This window comes from Notothenia coriiceps, unplaced genomic scaffold, assembly GCF_000735185.1.
Source record: "Notothenia coriiceps isolate Sejong01 unplaced genomic scaffold, NC01 NC01_scaffold00037250, whole genome shotgun sequence".
In the NCBI taxonomy this organism is placed as follows: Eukaryota; Metazoa; Chordata; class Actinopteri; order Perciformes; family Nototheniidae; genus Notothenia; species Notothenia coriiceps.
The window spans coordinates 2,658,102-2,670,745 of NW_011369951.1; the positions used below are offsets into that span (position 1 = coordinate 2,658,102).

The 12,644-nt window shown below is 44.1% G+C and overlaps 1 protein-coding gene across 1 annotated transcript in view; it reads left to right on the forward strand.

Annotated features, from left to right (window-relative positions):
• Window positions 1–879: 879 nt before the first annotated feature.
• The window catches only part of plxnd1 (plexin D1), an 81,768-nt gene continuing 70,003 nt past the window's right edge, over window positions 880–12,644 (forward strand). The window contains exons 1-4 of the mRNA XM_010795874.1: window positions 880–2,235; window positions 4,099–4,275; window positions 7,419–7,550; window positions 8,142–8,242. Coding sequence (XP_010794176.1) covers window positions 1,024–2,235; window positions 4,099–4,275; window positions 7,419–7,550; window positions 8,142–8,242 — 1,622 coding nt within the window. The 5' untranslated portion in view covers window positions 880–1,023. The remainder of the gene's footprint in view (window positions 2,236–4,098; window positions 4,276–7,418; window positions 7,551–8,141; window positions 8,243–12,644) is intronic.

Sequence of the window (12,644 nt, forward strand, 5' to 3'; positions counted from 1 at the left end):
GGGGCGCATGTGTTGTGCTTGAATATTTATGAGTAAAGCTCGCAAGAAAGCTGTGTTGGATAGATGTGATGTCAAAAACCGGAAAGGTGCGCTGATGTGCCCATCTGGTAGCACTTTCACGGTGCTTACTGTGCCGTATGTGCCCAAAACGGAACCCCTCCGGATCTGCAGAACTAATCTGAGAGCCGAGGGACTGGAGAGCACAGGAGGTGGGACTGTGACCCGCCATTAACCCCAAGATGAGCGGAACCAAGCAGAGAAGGAGATTCATCAAGTGGCCCATTTTGAGAGAAACAGGCTCATTACAACTTCATATGACAGGGTCTCAAATAAGTTCATAAAGAATGTTCAAATAGACCTGCAGCCTCTGTGATATTGTTTTGAATCAGAACAATTTGGTTTGCAATGTATCTGAACTTTATGGCATTCATGTAAAATTATCTTTTTTTTAACTTTTTTTAAAAATAATTTAGTCATATCTAATAATTATGCTGTTGTCGATCACAACAAAGTAGCCTGACAGAGTGCTTTGATATGGGAAGGTGTGCCACTCTTTAGGCTTAATCAGTTGAAGACTTAGTCCACATTTTCCCTAAATGTGTACTTTAATAATGATTTATTTATTCATAAAATATTTTTTTCAGCGGAACTGAAACATCACTCCAAACAAGTTTAAACACATTTGTGCAGACAATATCCAGAAATTGGCCACTAACAAATAAACATTAACCATTGGTCTGGAATGGACTATTGTTTAAAGATCATAACAAATCTCAGCAAGGCAGGCTATTGTGGCTCTCTGCGCCTCGGGTGAGGCTGCTGAGCTGCTCAGTGGGAAGAGAGGGACAGGGGAGGCAGCCTGAAAAGGAAGCACGACTCGCTTATCGCGTCATTCTGGGTATAGGCGTTGAGCAGGAAACAGCCTTTCCTCTCGGATTGTCGCAGTAGAAACAAACACACATTTTTGTCTTTGCTCAATGCACCCCACGGCACAGAACTCGCGGAAGCCGGTCAGAAGGAAAAATGCCTCCTTCGATAGAGATAGCTGTTCTGCTCCTCGGCGTCCTGGCTTTGGAGACGCACCGGAGTGCCAGCGCGCTGCACATCCAACAGGCGTTCGCGTCTCCAAATCAGACCAATAACTTCGCAGTGGACCCGGTGTCCAGAAAGGTGTACCTGGCCACCGTAAACACAGTCTACCAGCTGAACGGGACCTTGAGCATCGAGGTGGAGCAGAGGACCGGGCCGGTGGAGGACAACCTGTTGTGCCATGCGCCACAGCTGCCCCAGGCTCCGTGCGAGCATCCCAAATCCCTCACTGACAACCACAACAAGCTCCTGAAGCTGGATCGGGATCAAGGGGTCGTGCTGGTGTGTGGGTCCGTCTATCAAGGCTTTTGTGAGCTCAGAAATATCGAGAATATTTCGGAGATAGCTGTGGAGTTCCCACATCAGGGCGAGAAGACTGTTTTCCCTAGCATGCTGAACATTGCTGCCAATCACCCAAATGCATCCACGGTGGGTCTGATCTTTAAGAGCCACGGGGGAAACACCCGGCTTCTCGTCGGGGCCACTTACACTGGGGCTGGTACCCAGTTTTTCCCAAAGAACCACAGCAAGGAGGACCTGCGCTTTGAGAACACACCGGAGATCGCCATCCGCTCCCTGAATATTAAGGATCTATCCCGGCTTTTCACCTATGACATTAACCCTTCAGAGGATAATGTATTCAAGATCAAGCAAGATGTTAAAACTAAAAACAAGCTGAACTTCGTACACGCTTTCATGCAGAAGACTTATTCCTACATTGCCTTTAATAATGACGCGAAAATGGGCAACAAGGAGAGCCTGCCCAACAGCATCCTCGCCAGGATATGTCTGGACACCGAGAACCTCCGAAAACCCAGCGGGTCGGAGAGTAGGAAGCTCACTGAATCCTACATCCAGATGCCGCTACAGTGTGGATTTAACGGGAACATTTACAACCGGCTGCTGTCCGTTTACCCCGCGGAGATCCCCACAGAAGACGGGAAGAGTTCCGAGCCCTACCTGTTTGGAGTGTTTTCCAAGGCGGACAGAAAGTCTGCTCTGTGCGCTTTCAAGTTCGGAGACATCGATGAGGAGATCCGACAAGGCCGCAGGAACTGCTCCAACTCTCCCAGCAGCGATGTCCAGGTGCTGGACAGCGTTATCCAGGGCTCCGGGGCAGCTTGCATCCAGAAGGGAAACCTGGTGGTAAGTGCTTCATTTTATTTTGTCAAATATTACAGTCCAAATTGGGGTCATTACGGTACATTTGATTTAAATGTGGGCATTGTAGGCTAATATTAAAATGTTATCAAGTGTCATTGGCCTAAAAGTCTAAGTTATCAGACAAAATGGCAATTAATCGACTTCTCTAATTGATTCCACTTACCCAAGTGCCAGTCTCTTGATGGGGCAGAATGAGAGAAGGAATAAGGAAACAACAGAGGCATTGCTATCCTCACCAAGGCATTTTAAAACTTTTTTATTTTGTGATTTCATTAATTTTTTTATTTTACTTTGATTGTGCGTTGATTGTTTTGTAACTATTTTTGATTCAGATACATGAATATTGAACAGAACATGGAGATGCTGAATATAAGATATTTAGGGTTAAATACCTACAACTTCAGACCAGAGCTCTTGTATTGCACATAAACACACTTGACCTCCATCATTGCTTGTCTGATTCTGATTTATGAAGGTCCTTACATTTGTTCCAAGCCTACAAAACAGATAAGATAAACTCCCTCATGACTCCTTATTCTCTGACAGTTTCCATTTCTGGTTGCAGCGGTTATCCTCTTTAGCCCTGAGGCACAAGATTTGGAGAGAGGATCCCCCATGTCATGATGCCCTGGCCTAGCAAAGCTGGGGGTTATGGGAAGGGTGAGATTCCTCCCACATCCAGCAGCTCCCTATCTTATCAAATATGAGGAGAGGAATGGGTCAATAGGCCACTTTGTTAGACCTCAGACCTTTCTTTTGTTATCATTGAATGTGTGCTTGTAACCATAACTGAACCACATGTTAAGCACAGTTTAAGTGAATAAATAGCAGCTTTGTCGCAAACACAGGGTCAGATATTATCTTGCTTTTAACTACATTTTTTCCATACCGAACTAAATATCTGCCCTTAAAGAAAATTAAGTGGTGCATGCTATACTGGCCCTCTGTGTATTCCCTCAATATTGATTGTTTCTGATAATAAAGGCAGAGAAAGCTTTGCCAGTTTTATAGGAATGCAGTGAAATTCCAGCTTTTTATTGAGGTTGTTTTGAGTGACAGCGCTGAGGTCAAAGGAGGCTGTCCCCCAACCACTCTACTGTCAGGTCAGAAAGTTGCCCTCCTCGCTGGCACTGTCTTGTCGTCTGTGGCCCCGGGGCCACTCCTCCCGTGACCAGTTTTCTGAATACTATCTCAAATGGCTCGGAGGCCTTCTTCAGATGGACAACTGCTCAGTTCAAAGTGGCCAACAGTGGATTCTTCTACATTTAGCTGTAATGTAGACTTAGCTCTCAGAATAAAGCTATACTCTCTTAAGTTTTACTTCTGTGTTGCCACGGCCGCTGAAATGTGATCTTTTTGTAGTCGAGAGACTGAAGGCCAACACAGAGGAAAAGCCAGACACAATTTATGATAAGAGAGACAAGGCTGCGAGCAGAAGGGCCTGTGGGAAACAACTCTCCAAATATCTACACTGCTTAATTCTTCATCTTTTTTTTCTTTTTTGACTTTGCGTGCTCTGAAATATTCAGAGAATTCCCAATAGATCCTGGTGCTCATCCAAGCATGGCACTAATGTTTTATCATTGCTCGCGGAGGATTTGACAAAAGCAGAGTCTTATGATTGTTGAAGACCCTTATAAGCCCCTTTCAAGTATTCACTGAGATGTCTAAAAAGTGATTTATAAGAATGAGCGGCATGGTTGTGATACTATCAGCCCTTGTTTTCCACATTGCTTTCATCATGCAGCGCTCTTTCTGTGCTCTGTTCGTGCTTTGTAATCTGTATGGTGTGCTTCCATCTGAGAGCTAACGAGCATTGATCTCACTCTCATTTTGTCTGTGTAGTTGCAGCCCGATCAGTTGGACTGCGGGGCGGCCCACCTCCAGCACCCCCTGGCCCTGCGGAGGTCCCTGAGGGCCATTCCTCTGGTTGAATACACGGGCCTAACTTCAGTCTCTGTGGACAATGTGCACAACCACACTGTGGTTTTCATGGGAACCAGTAACGGACGACTTCGTAAGGTGAGACACATAAGAAGGTCTACCCACACACACACACACACACACACACACACACACACACACACACACACACACACACACACACACACACACACACACACACACACACACACACACACACACACACACACACACACACACACACACACACACACACGAAAGAATGAAACTTTTCTAAACTAACCTCAGGTTAAATCACAGTTGCAGCAGATGGTCACCACTGAATGGAGTTAATATTTTTAATGTGCTTGTGCCCTTAAGCTTGGAAAAACTTTAACAGGAACAGTTACTTAGTGCCGCTCTGATGTGGCTGCTTAGTCTTTCAATTACCCAAAATGTAGGTGTGTGATGAAACACGGTGAGGAATGTCTGCTTTCATCACGTAGGTTTTTTCTCAGCACTGTCACCACCCCCCCTGGGCTACAATCATGCGTGACCCATGACGGCCCATTAAGCAGTTCTAATCATGAGCTCTAACGTTCCTCAGACCTGGCTATTGCCTGAGAGCTCATCAACCAGAGAGCCGTTTAACCAGAGCGGTTGGCGAAGTATGACTCAGCCCTGCAGTGTGTTGGTCTGCAACATCTGCAGAGGGTCCGGCTCGTGAAAAAGTTTTCTCGTCCAATTAACAGCATTCCTTAATTCTGTCTCAACCACATTCCTAGTCACCCCTGACTGAGCTGAGCTGAGAAGCTGCCTGCAAGCGCCACAAGCTGCTACTCAGCTGTCTGCAGGAAACAACATAAACCGACTCTGAGAGCTTTCCGACCCTATTGTTTTGCATTAGGCTTGTACCTTTTTACAACATGAAAACCATTGTGCTGAAGGGCAGTTTCGTGTTTGGCCTGCTCAAAGAGTTTCTTATTTCCTCTCCAGATGAAAGCTCTGTTTTTCGCCCCAGATGTAATTCGTTTTTGGAAGGTTTGATCCAGATGCAAAACTTTGATTGGGATGGTGTGAGCAACTGTGTATATGAGTGTGTTTGTGTCTGTCTGTTGGCTTGATTGCAGGTTTGAATGTTTTTTAGGTGTTTGACTTTGTCTGAAGGCCAGTGTGAGTGGTTTAGTGATTTCATGCGTTTACTCAGATGAATGCTAACCCTGTGATTATATGCTATATGTGTGTTCTCTCACAGTGTGTGTTATATAGGGAGCGAAGTATTTCTGTGACCTTGGGCAACAACACACTCTGTCTTTTACAGCTTTATGTGTCTTTTATTGTTTATGTATGCATCTGTGTGTGCGGCAGCGTCTGTCTGTGCCTCTGTGTGTGTGTGTGTGCCCTGAGGATAAAGCTGTTACAGAGGTTAATGGTGCTGTTAGTGTGTGTAATGTGATTCTGACTGTGAGTTTGGCTCCGTCTAAACACAGGGGAACAGTGGTTGAGATTAAGTTAGGCCTCTTTTACTGTCTTTGAGAGGTCCCTCAGTAAAGTAATTTGTAATTACATGCATTTTTTAATGAAGTCTCTCCCTCCCTATTACCGCTGACTTCCATTTTCTGCCCCTCGCAGTGACCGTCTTTATCTCACTCACTCTCAATTTACTCCCCCAGTCAGTCCACTGCTCCGCTCCACAGTTCATCGCTTCATTGTCTCCCCCTGGTACTCTGTTTGAAATATACAAATCCCTTTGATTCATTTTGCAAACAAACAGACTTTATCTCCCTCTCTACTGCCCTGCCTCCATCTCTTTATTCTCTCTCCTTTACACAGAGGTACATATCCATATACACACACACACACACACACACACACACACACACACACACACACACACACACACACACACACACACAGAATGAGCGCACAGCAGCTGAGCACTTCTTGGTTGAATAGGGTCTTTCATCTGCCGGCACATAGACAAAGAATGGAGTCAGAGAGACCTGCCAGTACAGCAGGTGTTTTGTTGGTTGACCTCGTGGCGCACTGTGCCTCAGCTCTCCTCTCTGCTCCTTTTCTGCTCCCTGTCCAGGTGTGTGGGCTGCTGTTTACTCGCTCTTCACTGTGTCACTCAGCGCATGTGCTTGTAGTCGCTGGGGCATGGGGGCGAGGACATAGCACTGCTGCTTACTATCTCCAAGACAGAGTGTGTGTGTGCGGATGGCTGTTATAAAAAAGAAAGTGATATTTATAGATAATTCCTCTCATCATCAGAGGTTAAGCCAATGGTTTACTACGCTTCTGTGGTTCAACATTAACCAGCACAGTCTCAGTGGGTGGTGATGTTGTTATTGTGTGTGTGTGTGTGTGTGTGTGTGTGTGTGTGTGTGTGTGTGTGTGTGTTCGTGTGTGTTCAAGTGTTTGAGAGAGGGTGTTTGTGTGTTTAACGGATGGAGAAGTGACACAGCCCGTGCTTGTCACCAGATGCTGGTCAGTTTGCCAGTTCCTCAGAACGGCAGGATGTCTTCATTGAAGAGACACACAGCAATTTGCAGAAATAAGAGCTTCCACTGTCTGCGTGACAGGAAGTCTCACTCAGCGCAGTTTGTTTTTATACACAGCTCAGTGTATGTGTTATTGTGTGTGCGTACATGAGAACATATCACCCATTTTATTATCTTGAGCTCCAGGAAGGCCAGCGTGTAGATACATCATTGCTCCGGGAATCGAGATTAGGCAAAAAGGACTTCCTGGAATCTAGTTACGAATATTTTTTAATAAAAGAGAACAACATTGGTGATTAAGAAAATACAATTAATACAATCTGGCAGCTATCAAGCTTTAAGCGTTGTATCTCAGTGAGATTCAAAAGAGCTACAGTTTCCATATTGGAATGAAGATATAAAATCATGTGTATTTCTTCCATAAACCGCTTGGTGTTAGTTAGCTGCTGTCTCACAATAAGTGGCGTGATCATGATGTGGATTGCTGGCATCAACTCACCGTCAAAAGCAGGTGGAGGGCGTGAAATAAATAAGCTGTTGAGCAAAACACCTGGCCCTGAATTTGAACTGAACTGCTTGATCAAAAGAAAACGACTGTGGTTATATTGAGGTATTCTCAATTATTAAACGAGTTCTTTTGTATGCAGATGAAGCAAAAATGTTGCTCATTTACCTTTGCCAGGGAGTTAGCCTTGAGAAAAATAGTAATTTCAACATTTCTGGATCTGTTCCAACCTGTGTCCTTTGTCTTTTTCACAGCTGACCCTCTTGGCGAACATGACCTTGAGAAATCAATGGACGCTGAAGTTGCCAGCAAGTGAAGCAGTCCACCACATCATGACCTTCGACCCCAACGACAGGAATTTCCTTTATCTCATGACTTCTCACCATGTAAGAATGCAAGCGATGCTCGGTCTCAAGACCTCCTTACCTCTCTGTCACAGATTTATTCAGGTCGGCTTGAAGAAGAGTCACGATGACAACAATCAGACCTCATTTCACATCCAGTCAGTCATCCTCACCACAGTTAAGCTGAACACACATATTTGTGGTGAAGATAACCACGTGTGCAGACCTTCAGTACATTTATTTGCTGCATTTTTTGAAACCATAAGAGAGGTGCTTATGACAGGATGTGGCTGCATCTTCAGGATCTATGTAGTTTGCAAATGCACCTGATTGTAAGTTTCACCGGTTTTTCCCACAGCCTGAGGGGAACTCTTTAAAATAGTTGTTTTGTCTATACCAAAAAGTGCATACCCCGAAGATATTAAATGTAAAATGAATAAAGAAAATCAACAAATTATCACATTTAAGATACAAACAGTTTGCATGCTAAATGATTAGTTAATTTTCAATATTATTTTCGAGCAAATACAGGTCAAATCTTCCTCACTAGGTCTCTGTTAAAAAGAGTCCCTGAAAAGTCAGCTGTTTTTCCCTGAGTGTTTAACATGTGTGTGTTTGTGCTGTGGTGTGCAGATGCTCAGGGTGAGAGTGGCCGACTGTGACCAGTGGACGAGCTGCGGTGAGTGTTTGGGAGCCGGCGACGCCCACTGTGGCTGGTGCACTCTGGAGAATCGGTGAGAAACACACGTAGCTTGTTTTTGTTTCTCTGTCTGTTTCTTAAATGTCCCCATAAGACCCTCAGCCTCTTTTCTGCTGCCAGTAAAATATATAATTCAATCAGATTATCATATCCTTGTGTGTCATGCACATGCCACATCCTTATTTTGAAGTAATCTGTTTAGGAATTGTGGAAATGTCCTCTGTCTGTTTCGTCTGTATTTAAAAAGTAACTCAGCTGCAGATGTTTATATGAGTGGTTGACTTTACGCTCTTTTTGAAGCAATGAAATATCAGATTGACGGCATAATAAAACAATTTCACCTTGTTGTTTTCATACTCTTAGCTTTTGAATCGATAAAACCATTGAAGCCTGCTGGCTGGTTTTCATCATCATTCCTATTCTCAATTTCAAAAGGCTGCCTGTCTAAATGAGCCTTGGCAGTATAGAGAGGCTGTTTTTGGGCTGGAAAGCGGTTGTGGGATGGAGCAAAAATTGATTGGCTTTTCATTAGGCCTCAGGCTGGGCAGTAACATCATTGTTCAGAGGGGTCCCCTGCCTCTGTAGTAGTTTGAGAATGGACTGACGGGCGGGGAGCTCAGGCGAGGAGTGACTTGGCGGAAGTGTAACTGTGAGCGAGCGCGAGTACACTGTGATTAATGTGGCTCTGTCAGGGCCGGCTCTCTGGCTCTGTGTTCACTTGCTTTCTGCGAGAATAATATGTGTGATGTTGAGTGTTTGTGTGTGTTGTTGTCTGTGTTCTGCATGTGTGTGTGTTGTTTGCTTGGTGATTAAAACAGATCAGGCGAGATAGTGAATTTTGTGATGAGTTGTGATGTAGCTGTGGGGGCTCTGGCATTGCCGAGGACCATTCAGAGCTGGAAGAGTGGAACTGATGAGTGTGTGTGTGTGTGTGTGTGTGTGTGTGTGTGTGTGTGTGTGTGTGTGTGTGTGTGTGTGTGTGTGTGTGTGTGTGTGTGTGTGTGTGTGTGTGTGTGTGGTCAAACTGTCTCGCTGTCATCTCCCTGTCTCCTCTTCTTATTTATCTATCTGTCGTCTCTTTATCCCAGGCCCTCTCTCGCTTCACTGAATTTTTACCCTCGTGATTCTCTCGCTGTCTTCTGCTTTTTTTCTTCTCATTTCTTGCCCTCTTATTTTCCAGTAGCTTTGAGAATTTAGTTATCCCACTCTCAACCACGCTCTATGTCTCCCTGGTCCTGGTCTCCTCCTCCCCCAGTGCCCTTGTCCTCCTCTCTATCCCTCTACAAAGGAGCGTTGATTGTGATGATGGTGGTGGGAGGGAGAGTGCACACTGGTTCTTTTGACAAGGAAATGTCAAAGTGTGTCAGCCTGTGTGTTAGTGTCAGCATGAGTGTGTGTCGCTGTCTGGCTCTCGGAGGCCAGGGAGTTGATGTCATGGGTGTATGTGTGTGGATGTGTGTGTGAGTATGTGTGTTTGATGTACTGTTTGGCCAGTCATGCCAGCCGCTGGGCTGGCGCTGTGGCCTCAGAGCCCGGGGGATCAGGGGGTTGATGTGTGGGGGTGGATGGTCTCCTCTATCACCTCGCTCTCTGAAACAACTACACATTCTGAGTAGAGGGAAGAAAAAAAAGACCAAAAGAGAAATATCTCACAATCTGTGAAGCCACAACTGTCTCTGTGGGTGTCTCTTTGATTTTATGCACAGCTCTGACATCTCTCTGCACGTCTGCATGTAGAGGGAGCATAAAAACATGTCTGTTGGCTTGTTGGAGCCGCCATTGTTGTCTGAAAGAGAGCGAGAGAAAGACATAGTTTCTGCATGGGAGATAAAGCTTAGGTCACTTTTTCATGCTGGAGCCGGTTTAATCCGACCCACATGTCACATGAAAGCATTTAAATATCTTCTTTGAATTAAATTACTCGTCATGTGCAATCTTTGCTATTAGCAAATTATCATGCTTATCTCTCAGTGACTTTGTGTGAGTCTGTGTGTGTTGCTGTGTGTGCAGCTCGCATGTTCTCCGGCTGTTAACATCCCCGCTGGTTTCCCACATAATCTGACGTGCGGAGCGGACACTTAGGAGGTGATGAGTTTTCTCAGGTCATAATTTAGCTGCATATGTTCACTGTGTTTATTTTAGGAAGCTGTTTGAAAAGTCAGAATGTTGATGGGAGGCAGGTGAGGAGTGTGTGTGTGTGTGTGTGTGTGTGTGTGTGTGTGTGTGTGTGTGTGTGTGTGTGTGTCATGTTCCAGCCTTTAAGGGAGGAGAGAAATGCTTTAATGTATTAAGCATTGTGTGAATAAGCAGGCAATTCATGAATGCATTTCAAGAAAAAATAGAAACAATAGAGAAAGGAGAAGATATCATGAAGTGAGTTTGCCAGCCTGTCCTTACAAATCACACAGCGTTTGTTGATGTTGATCTGAGACTGCATGTCTATTTCTTTTGAAATCATAAAATGACGTTTCCTGGAAGCCTGCTTCCGTTTATACCGAGTGGCATCTATGATGTATTCAGTACTTAAAGATAACATCTGGAGTTTACTTGATAATCTAAATATATTCTTCTAGAAGGAAAGCAAGCAGGGCACTTTTGACCCAATGAAACCCAAGAGGAAGCGGTGTTTCACTCCTTGATTTCAAAAGTAAGTGTAAATAAATCTCAAAACACATGACATAGCTCATGGTTAGATGTCACAAATGTTTTTCATTATTATTTCAAAGATATATACGCCTGGGATATGGCACTTTATTGTTTTTCTGTGCTAAGTGTCTGCAGAAGTGAATATTTAAAAACAGTCAGGTACTGAGAGTTAGCTTCAAATATTTTGTCAGGTCTGCCGCCCACAACAGATGTATTCTGGTTTGCTGTGAATTTGGCACTTTCTTATTTCAGCAAAGCTCTTGTTAGAAGTTTGGCCTGTTTTTTAATGGAATATAATTAGTTTAGAAAACGACGAGAGAAGGGAGTCCACGGTCACGCTAGGATATCAGCGAGGCTGCTCACAGCTACATGCTAATGTCAGCTTGCTAACATTTTCTCTGTTTCAAAGCTATATGGTAATGTTTTGCAGGGTGCTAGTTTCACCCATTTTCCATGTTTGGGGCTGGTTGGTGCTATTATTTTTGCAGGTCTGTGGTCGTAAAACATTGAATTTGTGTTTCTGATAGTGGCAATTTTAAAACACCAGACATTAATGTCGGAAAAATATATTATTTTTCATTTTGGCTAAACCATCTGATTAAGAACTCTTGGGTATGTGCAACATGAAATGTCTTTATTCTACATAGCCATATGTATTTAAAATGACCAATGCCTGGTTATCAATTCAATGTATGTCTCTCTGTTTGAAGAAACATGTGAAACAGGTTATAGATTAGGGAATTCATAACCTATAGTAATTATCTTTATCTCCCTTCCCATCATTAATCATTTTATGCGGCCCTCCCTTATTTCTTCTTCTTCTTTCCTTTAATTCCAATCCCCTTCTCTTCCCTCCTCCTTTCTTTCTCCTCTTTATGATGTATCTCTTCCTTGTTTTTGACCAATCAGCCGTGCATTTTGACAGAGAACCTCTCCTCCCACTCTACTCATTACAGGGACACAATATAGGTGCGCAAGCTAATCATGACCCTGATGAAGACCTGTGTTGGTCACAATGACTGAGTCCTCTTACAGTATTTACAAATTACCATGTGATATTGGCGCATTTTTTAATTTGCAAAAACCCTTAAGCAGTATGGATCACTTCTTGAAAGAGACTTGCATTTTATTTGCTTATGAGCACATTACCTAATGGAAATGGCACAGTACACGTAAAGGAAGCCATTGTAAGTGATGACTCAACAGTAGCACTTTTCCTTTTCTTCAGAACTTCCGTATTCTCAGGAAATTCTGCTATTATTTTCGCACCAATACGAAGTTGTACTCAACAACAACAACTTTGAAAATGAAAATAGATCAATAGCGTTACAAGTAGGGACGCACCGAATATTCGGCCACCGAAAATTATCGGCCGAAAATGGTTAAAAAGGCCCTTTCGGCTTTCGGAAGGGCCTAAAATATCACCGAATGTCAGAGAACAGGGTTACGTTGATCATACTCCGCATATTTGTCCGGGTGTTTTGATTTCAAGTGGTGGAGTAATCCCGAAGTGGTGAAAGTCTTTGCAGTTACACCCCCTCGAGAAATGTCAGCTGAACACGTTTTACAAATCGCAATCTGCGCCTCTCTCTCTGATATTTTGAAATATCTCCAAGCGGCAAACATGTTGGCTGTGAGCCAGCCGCGAGCATGGTCGCGCGCCGTGCTTGTCGCCGCGTTTTGATTACGTCATCACAACAACACGTTAGTTTACCAACGTAACCCTGTTCTCTGACATTCGGTGAAAAGCCGAAAGGGCCTTTTTAACCATTTTCGGCCGATAATTTTCC